This window comes from Myotis brandtii, unplaced genomic scaffold, assembly GCF_000412655.1.
Source record: "Myotis brandtii unplaced genomic scaffold, ASM41265v1 scaffold65, whole genome shotgun sequence".
Classification (NCBI taxonomy): Eukaryota; Metazoa; Chordata; class Mammalia; order Chiroptera; family Vespertilionidae; genus Myotis; species Myotis brandtii.
The window spans coordinates 223,222-245,568 of record NW_005370516.1 but is presented as its reverse complement, the minus strand read 5'-3'; the positions used below and the strand labels follow the sequence as shown (position 1 = coordinate 245,568).

At 44.9% G+C, this 22,347-nt stretch overlaps 1 protein-coding gene across 2 annotated transcripts in view; it reads right to left on the bottom strand.

Annotated features, from left to right (window-relative positions):
• The window catches only part of PAH (phenylalanine hydroxylase), a 55,914-nt gene that overhangs the window by 18,527 nt on the left and 15,040 nt on the right, over positions 1–22,347 (bottom strand). For both annotated transcript variants that reach the window (XM_005880709.2, XM_014528729.1), the window contains exons 3-4: positions 20,215–20,398; positions 7,751–7,839 (exon numbers count right to left, since the gene is read on the bottom strand). In XM_005880709.2, coding sequence (XP_005880771.1) covers positions 7,751–7,839; positions 20,215–20,398 — 273 coding nt within the window. The remainder of the gene's footprint in view (positions 1–7,750; positions 7,840–20,214; positions 20,399–22,347) is intronic.

Genomic DNA, 22,347 nt, shown 5'->3' with positions numbered 1-22,347 from the left:
GGCCTTCATCTTTTCTTGCCTGGACTACTATAACTGCTTTCTTTGTCTCCTCCCCCAAACCATCTCTCTTCACTTTAGTCCATGTAGATTTAACAAAATGCAAATCTGGTGGGGGTGCTCCCCTCATTAGAAACTTTCAATGGCTTCTCATCACTTTTGGGATACAGTCCAAAATCCTGAACATAGTCCACAGGGCTTTATGTGATCCTGCCCTACCTATATTTCCAACTCTGTGCAGAACTACATATTATATCTCCAAATTTGTCCAGATTGGTCTTATTTTAATTCTTTAAACACACCATGCTTTTCCTCCCACATGGAGGCCTTCATACATTCTGTTCCCTCTGATTGGAATACTTTTCCTCACTTTCTCAGACTAATAAGCTACTACTCAGTCTTTCCATCTTGGTTCACATCACACCTTCCTTGATTTTTCCAGTTTATTGGTTTTCTTCTACAATACACTCCCTCAGCAAACTGAGTGTTTTTCCTTTTAGACAATCGTTATACTTGTTTTTATTTAAATATATTTTTATTGATTTCAGAGAGGAAGGGAGAGGGAGAGATAGAAACATTGATAAGAGAGAATCATTGATTGACTGCCTCCTGTACGCCCACTACTGAGGATGGAGCCCAAAACCCAGGCATGTGCTCTGACTAGGAATTGAACAGTGACCTCCTGGTTCATAGGTTGATGCTCAACCACTGAACCACACCGGCATGGCACAATCATTATACTTGTTAATAATTATTTAATTCAGGAATCTGTTTGTCTTACTTATCACTGGATTTTCTGTGCCTGGCATATTTGGCACACTCCTGAGTAAGACCTATTAAAAATTATGCAAACCTTAAGCAAAACAAATGTTACGGTGTGCCTTTTCAAAGTCCTATCAGATCACTATTTAACAAGCTCACTGTGTGCTCCAGGGGCATGGACATTTGCTTGAAGTGCAATTTACAACTTAGTAAAGCCCCAACACTTCAAAGTTGGATGCTGAGTAATATTTATTCAAAGTTCCAAAATATTTATTTTATGATCCTGTTGCAAATTATTTCTGTCCAGTAGAAAAGAGAACACTCGCAGTTATGGCTTTCCCACCTTCTGGGACATTGGTAATTTGTATAACCATCTTTGTGATCTTATTCCAGATCTCTATTTTTCAATGACCATATATACTTTGGTCTCTTGTGTCTTCCTTTGCACCATCTTTGTCATCTTGCTGGGTCCCCCATTCCTGAGTCCATGGATCTTTGACACACGTTCACTATATATACCTGTATAACAGTTGTTTCTAACTTTTTTAAAAATTACACTTTGTCAGAGCAACTTAGTTGGAATGCAACAAGTCATTGATGATGACTCAACTGGTTCACTCTTAGGATAGATTCTGACAGGCCCTCAGGTAGGTGAGCAGAAGGAAGAGAAAAGGAGACAAGTATTGGAAATATAGTCCTGGTCTTGGGAAAGAGCAGGCTCTTGTTGGCGAGTAGGAAAAGTTAATGCCTATACCATGAAAGATTGAAAAGCAGTTTGAGAGACTTGGATCAAGAACAGAAATAAACACAGAAGAACAGTTGCGTTTGCTCACATTTTCCCCACTGAAAGCTCCCTCCAGTGTGGGTCTTCATCTAGACACAGAGGCAGGTGTTAGGGAAACTGAAAGAGAGAGCTCTGAGGTTGGGGTCTGTGTGGTAGGGGCTGCCGGTATCCCCTTCATTATCTCTGAGAATATTGCTAAACTACTTTTCTCTGCGTCCTTACTAAGTTAGTTGTGGGCCTGAGACTGAGCTGTAGTCAGTGGAATTTGAGTGAAGAGATGTGAGTCACCTTCCATCCTGGCCCATATGAACCTCCCAGGAGCCATTCTCTGTCTTTTTCATGCGCGGGCACCATGCTGAGGCTCCAAGGACTTGGAGGAGGGTGCAGCCCTTAGTTGGAAGGAGACTTGATCTCTGCAAGACTGCGTGGAGCCATTTCCCTTTTGACTACATTGGAAATAAACTTTCCTTGGGTTAAGCCATGGAGGTTTGGGGGCTGTTTGATAAGTAAGCAGTTAGCCTACCCTGGTTACCAGAGGGCTTAACTCAGATCTCCCTGTTTGGGAACTCCTCCCTAACCATTCTGCCCACAGTGACATTAAAACTGATAGCATAGCAGTAAACCTGGTGTTTACTCATATACATTTTTGCTTTATGATTTAGCCAAATATTACCCAAACTGTATTCCATGGAACACTACCATTCAAGATAATGTTGCTAAGGGTCAATAAGGGGTTCCATGGGTAAATAAGTTTGAGAACCATTAGGTGAAATGAGTTTCATTTTTGCAGGACTTTCCAAAACCTCTAATGAGACCATGGAACTTGTAAATGCTGAAAATGGGGTTCTAGAACACAGCATTTCCCCCTTTGATCGTGAGATCTTTTTCATAGACTCTAGTTCAGGACACATGTATATGTCTCACTTGCATATATCTTATGGCTCCTGTGAGGTTATTATAAGTCATGACATGGTGAATTTATTTTGACCTGATACTCTGTGCTCAAAGTATAAATCACAGTGACACAGCTCTACAGCATGAGTGTGGGAACCACTGGGCCTGGGGAGCAGGTGGATGGGAGGCTCTAGGGAGGCCAAAATATATGAGTTGGGCCTTAAAAGTAAATAGAGGCCTTCCAGCAGGGAAAGGGCAGCTGGGGGATAAGGAAAAGCATCCCTGGCAAAGGAAGCAACGTGGACCAGAGCACAGAGGCTGAGAACAGTTGGAGAAAGGAGAATTGCTTTTGGAAATGGAAATCAAACAAACCCACTTGGATTCTGCTTGCCAGGCTTAGGATTGCACCCTCAACCCCTCTGCCATCCCTTTGGGAAGAATAGCCACTCACCCTTCTTCTCTCAACCTTACAACTAAAGGCTCCTGGAAGGAAGATATCCTGTTTTATTAATCATTTCAGCCCCCTTCCCTGCACATGGCCTGGGACATGGCTCACAGACACAGGAGCCCACACAGCCCTCTCTGGCTGAGATTTCTCATTGGAAAATGAGAAAGTACAACCTTCCCACAGGTTAGAACATTTAAGTTTTCCATGGAACTTGTAAATGCTGAAAATGGGGTTCTAGAACACAGCGTTTCCCCCCTTGATCGTGAGATCTTTTTCATAGACTCTAGTTCAGGACACATGTATATGTCTCACTTGCATATATCTTATGGCTCCTGTGAGGTTATTATAAGTCATGACATGGTGAATTTATTTTGACCTGATACTCTGTGCTCAAAGTATAAATCACAGTGACACAGCTCTACAGCATGAGTGTGGGAACCACTGGGCCTGGGGAGCAGGTGGATGGGAGGCTCTAGGGAGGCCAAAATATATGAGTTGGGCCTTAAAAGTAAATAGAGGCCTTCCAGCAGGGAAAGGGCAGCTGGGGGATAAGGAAAAGCATCCCTGGCAAAGGAAGCAACGTGGACCAGAGCACAGAGGCTGAGAACAGTTGGAGAAAGGAGAATTGCTTTTAGAAATGGAAATCAAACAAACCCACTCGGATTCTACTTGCCAGGCTTAGGATGGCACCCTCAACCCCTCTGCCATCCCTTTGGGAAGAGTAGCCACTCACCCTTCTTCTCTCAACCTTAACAATGAAGGCTCATGGAAGGAAGATATCCTGTTTTATTAGTCATTTCAGCCCTCTTCCCTGCACATGGCCTGGGACATGGCTCACGGACACAGGAGCCCACACAGCCCTCTCTGGCTGAGATTTCTCATCGGAAAATGAGAAAGTACAACCTTCCCACAGGTTAGAACATTTAAGTTTTTAAAATGCAGGGAAAGCATTTAGCACAGTGCCTGGTACACAATCCATGCTCAAGAAATGTGCTTAATAAACACAAGTGGAAGGAAGACAGAGGACAGGGATGAAGAGATGGCAGGATGGAGGAGCTGATACAGCTAGCCTACTTCATTCCCCTTCATCTCTGTTTTGGGAACAATCCTTCCCTGGCTCATTTTCCAGCGCGGCTGTGTTGGAGGCCCTGGTGTGGGCTATTGGGTCAAACCTCAGTGCCTACTGCCAAGAGCAGGGGTCAGGGCGAGGCGCGCTCCTCCTGAGCCTGTGGGACAAAGAAGAACAGAGGGTCCTCTCCGAGGAACACCTCTGCCCACACCCTGGAGGGCCTGTTCTGTTCTTGGCCCATCTCTTCCCAGATCGGATGAGAAGCCACAGGAAGGAACAGGGAGAGCCTGGCCTCTCCTCAGGGGGACAGTGTACCTGATAAATTGTATTTTTACGATAAAGTGCATGTCACTGAGAGGCCAGGGAGCCAAAGATGTGGGCTGGGCCTGTAAGGAGAAATTAACTCCAGAGTTTTAAGATCAGCCCCATCTGCCTCTCAGAAGACAGACACCAGGACAGAGGTGGGGAGATGGCCATGTCTATGGACTGGCCTCTGCTCTCACATCCCCAAATGACAGGGGGTGTGCCCAACGGAAAGGACGTGGGGTAGGGCAGGGGTACTGGAGGTTGGTAAGAGGAGAAAGGCCACGATGGGCCGACCCCATTGGCTGGGTCAAAGGTCATCAGACAGCTTTGCAGAGAAACCATATCTTTGAAGATGCTTCGCTCTCAGGGCCCCTAGCCAAGAGGCCCCAGACAGAGACATGCCAAAGGGGGGTCATTCACAACTTACTCAACTGTAAGGACCCACGTGATGTGAGGAGAAATTAGACTGTGAGTAAAACACAGACAGTCCCTTAGTGTTAGACTAACCCACTGCAAATGGAAACAACCTTCAAGTCATTTAAAGACGAATGGAGCAACTTGCCTGGGCAAACAGTAAAGGACAGACAACATGATCATGGTTGCACCTCTTGCCTATAGAGGCTGCTAGAACTGGCTCTGAGCCAGCCTGGGCTGCTCCATCCCAGGACCCCCAACCCCACAGAAAATGGGGATAAACTCTCCCCACCCTTGTCCTCTAACCAGAAGCCATTAAAGGACCCACCCCCCTGCCCACAGGTCATGGGACACAGTCTGATTTCTCCGTCTGGTACGTCAGATCTTTTAAAACCTGACCTTCATACCTACCACACCAGCCAGCCCTTCTAAAATATTCCAGGTACTTTCAAGACCCTGAACCTTCGCATGTACTGTTCCCTCAGATCGTACTGCCTCCTGTCTCCTTGTTTGACTAGCATCTTCCACTCAGTTTTCAAGATCTAGTTCAATGTCACCACTTCCCACGCCCCATGGATCTGGCAGAGTTGTTAGTAGACTTTTCTGTCTCCCAAGCACTTGAATTAAACCTCTGTGATTATAGAAAGTCAGAAAGATAAAGATTACTTACATATCTGAGTGTGTGTGTGCACACACTTACATGCATATATTATATATAAACAATAGTTTCTAGATGATAACCCATATTTGATCCAACAATAATAATGGCTATGATGTGTCTATGGACTGGCCTCTGCTCTCACATCCCCAAATGACAGGGGGTGTGCCCAACGGAAAGGACGTGGGGTAGGGCAGGGGTACTGGAGGTTGGTAAGAGGAGAAAGGCCACGATGGGCCGACCCCATTGGCTGGGTCAAAGGTCATCAGACAGCTTTGCAGAGAAACCATATCTTTGAAGATGCTTCGCTCTCAGGGCCCCTAGCCAAGAGGCCCCAGACAGAGACATGTCAAAGGGGGGTCATTCACAACTTACTCAACTGTAAGGACCCACGTGGCGTGAGGAGAAATTAGACTGTGAGTAAAACACAGACAGTCCCTTAGTGTTAGACTAACACACTGCAAATGGAAACAACCTTCAAGTCATTTAAAGGCGAATGGAGCAACTTGCCTGGGCAGACAGTAAAGGACAGTCAACATGATCACGGTTGCACCTCTTGCCTATAGAGGCTGCTAGAACTGGCTCTGAGCCAGGCTGGGCGGCTCCATCCCAGGACCCCAACCCCACAGAAAATGGGGATAAACTCTCCCCACCCCGGTCCTCTAACCAGAAGCCATTAAAGGACCCACCCCCCTGCCCACAGGTCATGGGACGCAGTCTGATTTCTCCGTCTGGTACGTCAGATCTTTTAAAACCTGACCTTCATACCTACCACACCAGCCAGCCCTTCTAAAATATTCCAGGTACTTTCAGGACCCTGAACCTTTGCATGTACTGTTCCCTCAGATCGTACTGGCTCCTGTCTCCTTGTTTGACTAGCATCTTCCACTCAATTTTCAAGATCCAGTTCAATGTCACCACTCCCCATGCCCCCTGGTTCTGGCAGAGTTGTTAGTAGACTTTGCTGTCTCTCAAGCACTTGAATTAAACCTCTGTGGTTGTAGAAAGTCAGAAAAATAAAGATTACTTACATATCTGAGTGTGTGTGTGCACACACTTACATGCATATATTATATATAAACAATAGTTTCTAGATGAAAACCCATATTTGATCCAACAGTAATAATAGCTATGATGATGATGATGAGTGAGTAGGCACTCAATAAACGACTGCTGTACAAGAAAACAAATAAAGACACATTGCTCCAGAGTAGGATGGGGAGGAACCAAAAGCATCTCATGTGCAGGGCATGGACTCACGGGATGGTCTGCATCCAGTTCCGCTCCATAGCTGAGGATCTGGTTGGCAAATCTGTCCAGATCTTGAATGGTCCTTGGGAACCAGGGCACTGCAACAGAAAGAGCAAAGTCCTGAGTGGCAGATTGGCAGGACACAGTCAAGGTCAGAAGTCAGAAGTATGCAATCGGCCCCAATTAGTCAGGTCAATGGTGGTGAAAGTGGAGTTCCAGACAGCCACCAAATTACTGATTCAAACACTATATCCCATTTCCCTTGAAAACATTTTTTTAATTTCAGCTTTGTTTAAGTATAAGTGACAAAATGGTAAGATATTTGAAGGGTACATGACTGTTATTTGATATATGTATACATTGAAAGGATCCCAGCACACGTTTTAATTAGCACATCCATCACCTCACACATATTTATCTTCTTTTGGAGGGGTATGAACATTTAAGTTCCACTCTCTTAGGTAATTGCAAGTATACAATACAGTATTCCCAACTATATCACTGTTTTTATATATTAGATCCTCGAACCTTATTCACCTTATAGCTGAAAGTTTGTAGCCTTTTACCATCTCCTATTTCCTCCACCCTCAGCTCCTGGCAACTACTTACCCACTCTCTGTTTCTATGAGTTTAACTTATTTTTTAGGGTCCATATATAAGTGATACCATGCAGTGCACCAGCCAGCCCTTCTAAAATATTCCAGGTACTTTCAAGACCCTGAACCTTCGCATGTACTGTTCCCTCAGATCGTACTGCCTCCTGTCTCCTTGTTTGACTAGCATCTTCCACTCAGTTTTCAAGATCTAGTTCAATGTCACCACTTCCCACGCCCCATGGATCTGGCAGAGTTGTTAGTAGACTTTTCTGTCTCCCAAGCACTTGAATTAAACCTCTGTGATTATAGAAAGTCAGAAAGATAAAGATTACTTACATATCTGAGTGTGTGTGTGCACACACTTACATGCATATATTATATATAAACAATAGTTTCTAGATGAAAACCCATATTTGATCCAACAATAATAATGGCTATGATGATGATGATGATGATGAGTGAGTAGGCACTCAATAAACGACTGCTGTACAAGAAAACAAATAAAGACACATTGCTCCAGCGTAGGATGGGGAGGAACCAAAAGCATCTCATGTGCAGGGCATGGACTCACGGGATGGTCTGCATCCAGTTCCGCTCCATAGCTGAGGATCTGGTTGGCAAATCTGTCCAGATCTTGAATGGTCCTTGGGAACCAGGGCACTGCAACAGAAAGAGCAAAGTCCTGAGTGGCAGATTGGCAGGACACAGTCAAGGTCAGAAGTCAGAAGTATGCAATCGGCCCCAATTAGTCAGGTCAATGGTGGTGAAAGTGGAGTTCCAGACAGCCACCAAATTACTGATTCAAACACTATATCCCATTTCCCTTGAAAACTTTTTTTAAATTTCAGCTTTGTTTAAGTATAAGTGACAAAATGGTAAGATATTTGAAGGGTACATGACTGTTATTTGATATATGTATACATTGAAAGGATCCCAGCACACGTTTTAATTAGCACATCCATCACCTCACACATATTTATCTTCTTTTGGAGGGGTATGAACATTTAAGTTCCACTCTCTTAAGTAATTGCAAGTATACAATACAGTACTACCAACTATATCACTGTTTTATATATTAGATCCTTGAACCTTATTCACCTTATAGCTGAAAGTTTGTAGTCTTTTACCACCTCCTATTTCCTCTGCCCTCAGCTCCTGGCAACTACTTACCTACTCTCTATTTCTATGAGTTTAACTTATTTTTAGGGTCCATATATAAGTGATACCATGCAGTATTTGTCTTTCTCCCTCTGCCTATTTCACTTAGCATGTTGGAAACTAATTTTAAGACACATTCCCAAACATTTTCTCTTTCCTGGAGATTTTCTCTGAATTATCTCAAAATTCATCTCCCTCCCACCCATCATTGTAGAGTGGAACAGTTTTTGATGTTTTTCTTTAGCAGCAGAATATATATGCAACCCCAGAATGTAACCCAGATTAAACCAGAGCTGTTCTATTGTCAGCAAGGATGAGCCCGTGAGACCCCATCTTCCTATCACGGGTCTCCCTCCCAACGGCCTCCGGGCATCCTGGCAGACCCTTTGGATGCCAAAGCCCATTTGGAAGCCACTGGTGAAGCAGAATGAATGGAGTCAGGTGGCAGGATTTGAGGATGCTCAGCAGAATCCAAGGAATCCGTGGGCTTGCGTGTGTTTGGAGCAGCATAATGGGAAAGAAGATGGGTCTGAGCTGTGTGGCCTGCAGACATTGGTCATGCAGAGAGAGGGACCCCAGGAAGGAGAGTAGGTGGTGGCACCCAAATCGCTGTGGCCTACAGGAAAGAAGGCATCTTAGGAGTGGCACTGTCCCAGGAATGAACAGAGACTAGGACATTTTGGACTGTAAGGTCCATGAGGATAGGAACTATGAGTGCACTGTAGTTCCAGGTGCATAGGAGGAAAGGAGGGAGGAAAGGAAGAAAAAAAGGGGGGAAAGGGAGGAAGGAGAAAAGGAAAGAAGGAGGGAGGGTAAGAGAGGAAGGAAGGGAGGGAGGAAGGAAGGAAAGAAGTCTGGTCATGTTAACATGTAAGGCATTAATAATAGTAACCATCATGCGTGGAGTGTTAATTCTGGTTTAGTTGCTATTTCTGAAGTGTCTCCAACATTAGGAAGGTATTATGACTCCTATTGTTCAGATGAGAAACTGAGGCTCTGAAAAGCCTAAATAACTTTTATAATCACACAGGAGTAAGAAAGTGGTGGACCCAGAAAATAAGTAGAGGACGTAAGTAGACATGGTGGGCAGACAGTGAAGTGAGCTCAAGGCACCCCTCATTCCCCTGAAATGAGATTTAGGGGAAAGGATGCTGAACTTGCAGTCAGCCTGGCCTGTGTTTGAATCCAGGCTCCAACTACCTACTTATCCTCCCTGTGCTTCAGTCCTAACTATAAAAATGGGAATAACAGCAACAATATTGGGAAGAACAGCAAACATTTTTTGAGGCCTTACCATGTACCAGGTGCTTGCTTAGCATTTTGGTTGGAATGCCTCTTTTAATATGAGGATTGCTGTGAAAAGTAAATAAGAATGTAGGCAAGGCGCGCAGCCCAGTGTCAGGCCCATAAAAGGTAGCTTTCCATCTGGGGCAAGTTATCTCTGATTCTGCTCAAAGGCTCAGGTTGTGCAGAAAAGAACATGTGTGCCATCTAGTGGTCAGACTGGGGAAATGTCATCCATGATCTACACAGTCCACCAAAACAAGAGGCTTTTCTCAGCAGCGTTAATAAAGGTTCATTTTTAAAAAAATTTTTAAAATAGAGGTTCATTTCGACTAGACACAGTGGTCGGCAAACTGTGGCTCACGAGCCACATGCATCTCTTTGGCCCCTTGAGTGTGGCCACGAAGTTTCAATCGCACTGTACGTGCGTGCCAGAACATGGTATTTTGTGGAAGAGCCACACTCAAGGGGCTGCAGTTTGCCGACCACTGGGTCACTAGAGCCTTGTTTCCATAGGTCTGAGATGCTAAGCTCTCTACTGCCTATGTGAGTAATAAAAAGTAACATTGGGTGCCATTCTAAATATTTGACCTATGAGGTGGGTGCTATTGGTCTCCCCATATTACAATGAGGAAGCTAAGATACAGAGAGGTTGAGGGGCAAACCCCAACACACACTGTGAGAAAACAACAGTCAGGATTCTAACTCAGTCCCGGCTATTCCGCCGTCTCAGGCCTTAACCATGAATCCACCCCACCACAGGGGCTGGGGGCAGAGCACACTGGTTTGGACAGCTGCCTGCCTGATCGTCTTTGCAACTTCCCACCTGGGGTTTCCATGGTCTCAAAGCCCAGCCCTTATCTCCCAATCAGCTCTCTGTGATGATAATAACAACAGGAACAGAGATGGGCCACAGAGCTGGATAGTCGGGGCTGGAACACCGTCTCTGTGCTGACTATCTGTGGCACCCAGAACTTCTTTGTGCCTCAGTCTTTGTAGCAATAAAATGGGGATAATAATAGTGCTATAAAGTACTACTTTAGAGGAACAATATGAGGGTAAATGAGTTAATATATGTGACTTGCTGAGAACAGTACCAGCACATCGTAAATACAGTTGACCCTTGCACAACACAGGTTTGAACTGCACAGGTCCACCTGTACGTGGATTTTTTTTCAATATGTATTCATCGATCGTTTGTTATCAGTAAAGCTTTTGGTCAACAGCAGGCTGTTAGTGGTTAGTTAAGTTTTGAGGGAGTTAAGTGATACTTGGATTTTTGACACAGTACAGGGGTCAGTGCCCCTAACCTTCTGTTGTTCAAGGGTCAACCGCACTATTATTGCTCAGCTACAAACTCCAGGGAATTATTTTACTCTGCCCTTAGCTCAACATAGCACAGAGGACAAAAGAGAAAGCCTTCCATCAAAGCTAGAAGGTCTGCCACTTATTTTTTGTATAATTGAGCAAGCATTTTATCTCTCGGAGCCTTAGTTTCTTTATCCATGAAATGGACAAAAACTATCTGTCTTATTGCATGAATTAAATTAGCAAATGTGACAATCCCAGCACAGTGACTGACCCAACTTAAGGGCTCAGGGTTAACCATTACGATGACAACGATCTTAATGATGATAATATTTAGAGGCGGGGGGGGGGGAGGGAAAAGATGGGGGAGAAGCAAGACTAGAATCGGGAAGCTGGTGGTCAGCCCAGCTCTGATATTAACAGGCTTTCTAATCCTAGGCCTCAGTTCCCTTCTCCATAAAATGTGAGTGTTTGGATTCACGTGCTACTGCAATCCCTTTTGGGTTTCAGATTCCAAGACCTATGGGATGCCTGTGACGGGCTGAGGCTGGCCTAGACACCTGAAAACACACTTCTGGTTCCATCTGTGTGCAACCTCGCTTGTTTCTGGAAGTTTCGTCACTACATTTGTTCCGCTCCCAAAATGCATTGCCCCTACCATTTCTGTTTCTCCTCTCACCAAAGAAACAAAGATCTCTATCCCACAAATAGAAGCCTTTGGGCCCCCACCTTAATTCACAGTTGTGCGTGCTGGCTGTTTCTCAACTGAACGCCAGAGGGCAGCAGAACCAGAATATTTTCAGCTCTGGGTGGCTGTGTGTGTGTGTGTGTGTGTGTGTGTGTCCTCCAAAGGGAAAACACTAGTTGAGCCACATAACTTAGTTCGGACCCCTTGGTGGAGAAAAGTGGCAAATTTGGGAAGTTTGCAAAGACTCAAAAAAGATTGAAGTCTTGGTGAAGCTAAATACAGCCTATGTGTTGTCTGGGTAGAAAGAGGACCCAGCCAGGCCTCCTGATGAGGAGTTCACCAGCTGTCCCCTTGGAGAGCAGAAACAAGGCTGAAGGAAATGAGACCCAGGAGAGGCAGTTCAAGGTGTTGGGAATATGGTATCAAGGTCCCGACAGGCCTCGATTTCTGGGGAAGAGGCCAACCTGAGCAGGGCTGTGAAGCGGGCAGTGTGGGGACACCACAGCTCCAGGGACAGAGACTGCAGAGGACCCCAGACAAAGTCAGGACCAAGCCTTTGCATTTGTGCCTGACCTTTATACTGCTCAATGGGTGTGCCCACCCTGGACTGGAAGCCAGCAGGTCTGCATTCAAGTTTTCTTTCTCTCACCCCAAACTGCATGACTCTGAGAATGTCACTTGATGCCTGAGCCTCTGGCTTCTCATCTGTGAAATGGGTGAGGCAGCCAATCCCTCACTGGCCTCCTGGGTTGGGGTGAGAAGCAACTGACCAGCAGTAGGTCAATCTGTGTCTTCATTACACAGAGACACTTATCTAGTTAAGTAAGGTGATGCTGGACACTGGTGGCAGGGCTGGATTCATTCCTGTGTCTCCATCCTCTACAACAGGGCTCTTCCAAGTTTCCCAGCCAAAAAATTATAGCTACTGTTTTTTTCTTTAAAGTTACATTTTTTTGAGAGCTTACAATGCACCAGATCCTGTGCTAAACGCTTCCCTTTCATTATCTGCTTAAATTCTCAGAGCAATCTGAGGTGGTACCATTATTATTTCTGCTTTACTGATGAGCAAACTGAGCCTCAGGGAGATGAACAGACTTGCTCAAGCTCCCTGGGTTCCCTGGGCTGGAATTAGAACTCTGCAGTTTGTGGACTCCACTGCTGTGTTGGGCTGGCTCAGAATAAGGTAGGCGGTGCAGGGGTCCTTGGTTTTAGATTCCCGTCCTCTCACCAGGAGAGGGAAAGGAGGTGACGAACCTGAACAGGAATCTAAAGGCTCTTGAAGATAATCCCCAGAACAGCCCGGGGCCCTCCCACCTTTCATCCCAAGCCTCTCTGGATTTAGAGGTAGTGACTTTTTAATACCTAAGTTATCAGCGCCTCCCACACATCTTCTCTTCTTCAGTGAAGGTCACAGGCCTCCCCACCACCCGGTCTCACTCACAATGCTGGGAATGGAGACTGACCCCCATGACCCAGGCCTCTGTTTTGAAAAGTTCAATCAGATTAGTTCATTAATGACCTTTGCAAATACCTCGGTGGTGGGCTGGCCTCTGTGAGCCCCTCCATGGCCTCGCGGACTGCCGGGCTTGGTGGTTAATGAATGACTTAGGCAGCCTGGTGCAACAGAGGCCCTCTGTGAAGCCAGAGGCACCCAGGGAGGGGCAGATCATTAATGAATATTGATTTGGTTCCAAGGGAAGCAGCCCGCGGGAGAGCTGGCCCTGGACACCCACGTTGTGGTCTCATTAAGTTGGGGTCAACTGCTCAGCTCAGACACCAAGGGGCGACTGGCTTGGAAGGGCTCCTGAGCCAAAGGGCCCCATGGGCCCGGCTGGAGCCTGCTTCCTGGCCAGCGGGTCAGAGCAGGCCCCTTAAATTTATAGCAGTTCAAGGTGCAGGCTGAATCCCATCTAACCCCCTCCCTCCACCAGACTTTCACCAGCCCCAGGGTTTAGCCAAAGAGGCACCCAGGCTTGCCCCAGACTTCTGCCTCCAGCCTGTCTCGGTGAAAGCAATAAATCCTCCATTTCTTAGGCCCAAAATAGAAGGATGCTCCCCACCCCCCCTTCCTGGCTCCTGGGTGTCTCTCCTCCAAGGCAATGGCCTCCAGCCCCCAAGAAAAGCAGTCCCTGTGCTAATCACAACATCTCCCCCTGAGAAAGGAGGGCGGTTCCCCAAAGTCCTGCAGCATGAAGACTTTCAATGTGTTGTTGTTTTTTCTCTTTGAAGGAACATCTACTTGCTTTCTAGAGAAGAAACACTCTTTAGGAAAGCCTTGGTAAGGAGTGAGCCAAATGCTGGCTGGTGGTGCCAGTCTCTTTCCCTGTCCCTCCTGGACAGGGCAGTGGCCAGGCATGGTGGGTTCAGAGCCCACTTCTATAATTGACATGGTAGGCAAAGCATTTGCTCTCTCTCTGTCCATATGTTAAAATGAGAATGAGAACTGGATGGATGAAAGGGATCTAGCCATGAAACAAAGAGTAAAAATGTGTTGAAATAAATAAGTGGATGGAATGAGTAAATGGTTATGAATGAAATAATAAATACATTTTTTAAATGGCCTGCAAGGTGCCTAGCTGGTGTGGCTCAGCTGGCAGGTCACATGCACCAGGCAGTCACCTGTTCGATTCCTGGTCAGGGCACAACCCAGGTTGCAGGCTTGATCCCCAATACGGGGCATGCAGGAGGCAGCCAATAGATGTTGCTGTCCCATCAATGTTTCTATCTCTCTCTCCTTATTACTCATATTTTTAATGACCTGCAAGGTCATTATTCCACTCACCAATCTAAACTAGAACTGTCCTCCCAATATCCTTTTTAAGATGTCAATATCTCATAAACATATTTTTTTGCAGGTTGCCCACTCTATTCCCAAATACCGAATTCTGTTTTCTGAGCATTCCCATTGCCCTGAGATCTGATTACCTATCACTTACAACTGGAGTTATGGTCAAGCTACATTGGATGATAAAAAAGACATCTGAAGACTCTTCCATAGAATGTACATCACCCTCCAGGAGCCCTTCCCCGACCCCCCTGGCTTCAGAGGACTCAGGCCAGGCCTAAGGATTTAGACAAGAACTTCACCAGCTGTCACCTTGGAGATCCAGGACAAGGTTTAAGGAAGTAAGACCTGGGAGAAGCAAGTTCTGGGTGTTGGGGAAGATGGGATATGTTGAAACAAAAGTCCCATTTCTAGCCGCCAGGACGTATGGCAACATCAACACATCCAGCAAGCATCCAGGTAGGCTGCAAATGGCCATCAATCTGTGTGTTTTTACAAACATGCAAATACATGGTCTCCTGCAGACCCAGGACCACAAGCATCTACAGCCCAGAGAGGCACCCCTGGTCCAAGTGAAATGCATGGGAGGAGGTTTGGAACTGAGAAGGGGACAAGGAGAAGGAGGGAATGCAGAACAGAGGAGCAGAGGAAGAGAGAGAAGAAAGGCAGGCACAGGTGATGGAAATGGGGAAACCCCTAACCATCTGGACCTCCCTCCAGCCTTAAGCAACTTCTCCCTAAAGATGCTTATAATCTCTTTGAGAGTCAAGATACCTTTGAAAAATCTTGTCTCTTAAAAAATATGCACACGCGCGCGCACACATGTGTGTACCATTATGTCCCAAATTCAGGGTCTTTTCAGATTCCTCCAAGGAAACCCTATCCTTCTTCTCCTGACAATTGATCTGAAACTTCAGCCTCATCATGGCACTGCTATTTGGGGCAACGATATTGAAGCAGAAAAGAGAAAACTCCAGAGGGCTGGGAGGGGCAGAGATGTATGAGAGGAAAGGAATGAGTATAATGATGTTACTTTAGGTCTTCTTGCAGTGATTTTCCCCCTTAAATCATTGCTTCATGAATTGATACAAATAAAAAAGAAATAAAATCCTAATTGCCCCCAGGCTAGATAGATAGATAGATAAAATAAATAGTCCTCTACCCCCCCCCACACACACACACACACACAAGCACACACAAGAGCAATCTGGACTCCTTTTGCTTCCACACCAGGATCTTCATAATCACCACAGCTTGAACAAAATCCACTAAATGTCCATTTGCTTTTGGAAAATAATTCCCAACAGATAATTTTCTCCAAAGGCGATGATCCTCTACTTCCGTCTAGCCCAGACATTTGGTCCGTCTGCTTTTGCTGGCTGCAATCTGTCTCCACATAGGAATTTCCCACCCCCCTCCAAACGCAATGTCATGCAGACGACTCAAAGGCAAAGGTAAAAGGATTAGGAGATGGGTCGATGGAAGATATTAATGCTCTTTTATGTTGGGTTGGAGAAGGATTTGAGGTCATCAGCAGAGTGGGTAGCAGGAGAATAGACCTCAAGTATTCAAAAGACTCTGGATTAAAATCCTATTAAACTCACATCAGCTTCTCCAGGAGGCATTTGAGGAGGTTGGGGTTTCTTTAACTTGTCACCATAATTAACCTTCTCTTAAGCTCTTTTGGGTGGGGAACGTTTAGCAATTAAGAAACTGAAAAGTTTCATTTTTCTATTACCCACATGGCCTTTTGAATGGTTTAAACACTAGAATGGAAAGTGGTTTAGCCTAATTGATTTGAGGGGTTCAGATCTCCCACTTCAACTTGCTGTCAGACTTGCCCCTGTGGTCTGAGCCCCTCCCTAGACAGGGCATTTTGTCAAGTGAAAAGAATCAAAGGTTCGGATCTACCATGATGCTTTTCTTTCTCTAATCATCCTCCCACTGAGCTCTGCAGAAAGAGCAACTTTGCAAAGGGATGGCTGTTTCCCCTAAAAAAAAATCTGCTTCTGGGCCCAGGTTTCACTTCACAAGAACTACCCCCAGAAGCCCAAAGGGCCCGTCTCTCTCCACAGGTGCAAGCTTAACAAGTTTCAGCATCACCTGTGTCCCTAGCATCTGTTCTATTACAAGGACGTGAAGGTCAGGAAACCCTGACAGGTAGGGGCAGCCAGTATGGGATGGGGCGGCCAAGCGTCTGAAGAAATGAGGGTCACAAAACATGTGCTGTTTTAAAGGCTTAGTCTTCAGAGTTTTTCTCCACCAGGTAGAATGTCAACCCAATTTTAAATCTCAACACTCCGTTAGGGAATCAAAACTGTGCTATGTTCAGCCCCTGTCCCTCTACCGTATCCACCTGGGTGTCTCGTTGCCTCTGTCAGCCTGTGAGCTCCTTAAGGTCAAGCAGTGCAGCCCTCTGTCACTCCAGCTCCTAGCACAGTGCCTGGCACAAAGCATCACTCAACACACGCTTACCCACGACTGCACCGGATCCCCTCTGTGCCTTAAGGCAAGTCACGGCCTCTGTTTTGTACCATGAAAAATTAAGTAGTCTGTTGGGCTGCATGACCTCAGAGGTCATTTGCTAGTTCTCAGAATCTCTGAAAAAGGAGCTGTGTGTGGGCTGGCTTTTCGTGGCTCCTGTGCTTGGGCCATTATTTATAGCAACCGTGATCCTGGTATAGAGAACATCTATTAAGCCCTTGAACACACTCCGCACTGCTCTCGATGCTCCACCGCTGTTATTTCATTAATCCTACGAAACAGAGATTCTTGTTGTTCCCATGTGATACAGTGGGAGATCGTAAAGGCCAGCGATTTGCCCAAAGTTCTATTAAGCGTGGTGTCCCCTGGTTTCGAAGTCTGGGCTCCTAACTATTCTTCCACGGCCGTTAAGAGTCTCCTTTCTGAGCCTCCAGTTCAGGCTGCCAGCCCTTCATCTGATCTACATACATCTTCCCTGGCTCCCCAAGGGGCCCTGTGCCTGCCTGTCAATTGCTTTGATTTCCTACCCCAGGGCCGCAGCTGGCCAGGCCTCCACCTGCTCCAAGCAGAGGCAGAGCTTGGCCCCGGGTCCAGCAGGGCCTTTGTCCTGAGAGCCTGCACTCCTGTTGGGAGCAGGTGGCCGGAAAAGCAAAAGGAGATGATCATCAGGGAAGCAGCTTGGAAGGTGGAAGGGGGAGGCAGGCAGACAGGGTGGATCCGAGGAAGAATTCCAAGTGCCCTCCCCCCGTGACCTGAGCCCGTGAGCATGATGACCACCCTCGGCAAGGGCAGAGCCCTGGATGGACTTGCTTGTGTGATAGCCACAGGAGGATGAGGGCAGAGAAGGAGTAGAGATCTCCTAGGAATGCCTTGGAGGCATCTTATAAAAACTGTGTCAATGGCCTGTGCTAAGAGGCGGGTCTTGTTTCATTTTAAAGCATCTCTGCCTATTAAAATGCTATTTTCAGTGACAGAGCCCGAAATCCTCTTGACTTAAACTCTTCAGTGTTTTTACAAAAAACTTTTGATTGTACAATAGAATTTTTTTTCAGTTATTTAGAAAAACTAGTTCTTCTCAGCAATTGTACTCCTACGTATTTACCCAAATGAACTGAGAACTCAGGTCCACATAAAAACCTGCCCATGAATGTTTATAACAGCTTTATTAATAATCATCACAACTCGGACGCAACCAAAATGTCCTTTGATTGGTGAATGGATAAACCAAATATGGTACATCCATACAATTGAACATTATTCAGCAATAAAAGGAAATGAGCCCTGACTGGTTTGGCTCAGTGGATAGAGCATCAGCCTGCGGACTCAAGGGTCCTGGGTTTGATTCCAGTCAAGGGCATGTACCTTGGTTTCAGGCCCACCCCCAGTGGGGGGGTATGCAGGAGGCAGCTGATTGATGTTTCTAACTCTCTATCCCTCTCCCTTCCTCTCTGTAAAGAATCAATAAAATATATTTTTTTAAAAAAAGGAAATGAGCCATTGAGTCACAAAAAGATATAAAGAAATTAAATATATGTTGCTAAGTGAAAGAAACCACCACATACTCTGATTCCAACTATATGCCATTCTAGAAAAGTCAGAATCACAGAGACAGTAAAAGATCAATTGTTTCCAAAGGGATCAAGTGAAGAAGTAGAGAAGAATCAGTGGAGCATGGGGTATTTGGGGGGCAGTTAAATCAACTGCATGAACCTGGAATGATGGATACATGACACTATCCACCATTGTTGATCACCATGTCATTATCTGCATCTGTCAAAACCAAAAGAATTGTACAATACAAAGCATGATCTCTAACATAAACTATGGACTTTAGTTATCAATATTGTATCACTACAGCTCATCAATTATTAAAAATTTAGCACAGTAATGCAAGATGTTAATAACAGAAGAAACTGAGGTGGAGGGGGGGGGGAGAAAGAGAACATGTGAGAACTCTCTGTACTTCCTGCCCAATTTTCCCGTAAGCATGAACCTGCTCTAAAAAATAAAACATTATTAAACACTAGAGGCCCAATGCATGAAAATTCATGCACTTGGGAGGGGGGATCCCTCAGCCAAGCCTGCACCCTCTCACAGTCCAGGACCCCTCGGGGGATGTCCATCTGCTGGCTTATGCCCACTCCTCATCAGTTGGACATACTTAGCGCTGCTGAGGAGGCAGGAGAGGCTCCCGCCACCACTGCTGCGCTTGCAGCCATCAGCCCAGCTTGTGGCTGAGCGGAGCTCCCCCTGTGGAAGCACAATGACTACCAGGGGGCAGTTCCTGCATTGATCACCTGCCCCCTGGTGGTCAGTGCGCATCATAGCGACCAGTTGTTCCCAGTCGTTCCTCCATTAGGGTCAATTTGCTTATTACCCTTTTATTATATAGGATAGTTTATCTGAAGATGTTCTGTATCCTGAAAGCAATCACAATGTTCCTCTGTATTCCTTTTAGAATACACATAATGGTAACAACAACCACATACTATCATTCACCAGACAGGCAGTATATGTATGATCTCATTTAACCCTCACAGAAACCCCCTGAAAAATTGAGGTCAGAGCAGTGAAAGGGACTTGCCAGGGGTCTCAAAGTCTTTAAGTGGAAGAGGTAGGACTTGAACTAAAGTCTGTTCAAGCCCAACTTTATAGCCCTACTTTGTTGACTTATTGTTCAGAGGTCATCAATGGGCAGCACTTCAATAAGTCAATAAGGAGACAGGGCAAGTCTTGACAACTCCTGGATTTAATCATTCACTCCCAAATATTTGCTCAGCACTTGTGTTCTAAGCACTGGCTAAATTCATAGAATATAAATATTTTTTTAAAAAATACTCCCTCCTCCTATAGGAAGCTCATAATCTAGAGAAAAAGACAGATAAAGAAATGAAAGCCCTAGGACAAGGGCAGGCAGTTGCCAGCTACAGAATCTACATACTATGACAAGGATGTGGGAACAGCCCTCTGGTGGGAATGGAGATGACCATGGAATTTGTCTTGAAGTTGTGTTTACATAAAAAGCACCCTCGACACCCTAACCATCCTCCCTCTAGAGATAGGAGATGAAGAGCATGACAACCCAACTCAAGAATGAAAAATATATAAAAATCTCAGCAGCAGAAAGAAAACAATTAATATAAAAAATAGTTCTCCGGAGGAAGCGGGGAAAGAACTAACATTTACTAAATGTCCAAAATATGCTAGGCTCTCGTCTAGATCCCTAGCCTACATCCTCTCGCTTAAACCCCCAATAGTCTTCCAGGGTAGATATGATTATAAACAGAATATAGAGTAACTAGGGTTTCAAAATTCCTCTCTTTCTTACCTGTGTCTTTCTTCTTCTCTCGGGAAAGCTCATGCACAGTGGCACCAATTTCATGCTTCAAGATCTTAATGATGTTGGCCAGAGTAGGCATGCTGCTCTTGTCCAGACTGGTGAAGATTTCATACTCATCTTTCTTTAAGCGCGAAGGTCTGGATTCAATGTGGGTCAGATTTATTTCATTCTCCTAGAAAACAGAATTGGGCATGTGAAGAGGACAGTTGTCATGAACGCAGACCAAACATACCAAACACACCAAACCAGAGCAGAACACACCGCACAAGGAAATGCAGACAGATGGCGAATAGGATTTTCCAAATCAGAGTAGAAGAAAGTCCTTGAAGTCGCACAAGTTGTCTATTTTCTTTTTTTTTTTCAAAACCCAATAACAAATGGCAAGAGGTGAGGATATAGTTCCAATACTGCAGAATTTAACCACATGGAAATCTGCTCAAGGCCTAGAGTTGCAACCATAGATGTTGATTTGGTTCGAATGTCTAGGACAGTGTTTGCCAAAAATATTTACATAGGAAAACTCCCTTTCCCAAATGAAATCCCATGGAATCTCAATAATAATATTTCAATAAATAGATAATACAGAAGCAACATTTTTCTGCTTGAACATGGTCCATAGGAGTCAAGCTAATTGGGTTTAAATCCAAGTTCTCAATTATATTGGCTATGAGACCTGAAACAATTTACTTTATGTTTCTAACCTTCAGTTTCCACATCTGTAATTTGGTGATAAAAGTGACACCTGCTTCATATATTTATTGGGAACATTGGGTGAAATGATACATGTACACTGCCAGGTACATGGTAAATGCTCAGTAAAAATTATTTAGTGTAATTACTGCTCACATGTTTATTCAAATATACAACAAATGTGTAGGCAGCGTCTACCAATACCCATTACTCTTCTAGGTGGTTGGGCTACATCAGTGAACAAAACAAAGGTACTTCTCTTTATAAAAGCTTCCATTCAAGTTATAGGGATATAAACACAAACATAATGCAGTATTTAACAGGACAGGACAGGACACATGAGGCTTTTTGAGAAGGGGAGAGGCTGCTTGTATTAAATGCCACAAAAATAATAATTGCTTGATATACCTACTCAAATTCAATGTCTTTAGCTGGTGAGATTTCGCTATTATGAATTTGTAATTAAAAAGTTACTTAAATTGCTGTGAAATTTTAATGCATGGCAAGTTATCTGCTACTTGTTCAGAAAGTCGGTGATTGCATTGAGAGCGCTGCTCATTATAAAGACAACCAAGGGGCACCCTCTACCCTTTATTAAAATAAGCAAATAGCCCAGCCAGTGTGGCTCAGTGGTGGAGTGTCGACCTATGAACCATGAGGTCACAGTTCGATTCCCAGTCAGGGCACATGCCTGAGTTGCGGGCTCAATCCCCAGTAGGAAGCATGCAGGAGGCAGCTGATCTATGATTCTCTCTCATCATTGATGTTTCTATCTCTCTCCCTCTCCCTTCCTCTCTGAAATCAATAAAAATATTTTTTAAAAGAAGCAAATAACTGGGGTTACCCCAAACATTTAAATAGACAATATACCCTGAAAAAATAATGTTTAACTTGAATAACTCAACAACTTCAAAACACAAAATTAATCAACTTTGTCATTCAAGAAGTATTTTTTCCCTTAATGGTTAATGGCAGGTAAAGAGAACATGAATAATTACAATATGAATACATTTTTCACTTTGAATGTCACTTCACAGTTTAGAATTATTTTCTGTGATCGTCCCCACAACCCTTTGAGAAGGTTAAAGGAGAAATAGAGAGTGAAATCAAAGATGAAGAGGTTTTTCCAAAAGTGGTAGGAGACGGGCTCATTTTTTCTGACTTCAGAGTCATGGTGATGGGGTGGTTATCTGTGGGCACCAGTTGCAGAGGATACAGCCCCGATGATGACCCCAGGTTACCCAATGTGAGGACATGGACCAGAGAGAGAGAAGGTGGAGGAGGGAAAGCCAGAGAGATAGCAGTTGCTTTGAAGCTTTCTTTTTTTTTTTTAAATATATTTTTTCCTGGGACCTTTCAGTCCGCAGGCTGACGCTCTATCCACTGAGCCAAACCGGTTTCGGCCGCTTTGAAGCTTTCTAAGCAAACAGA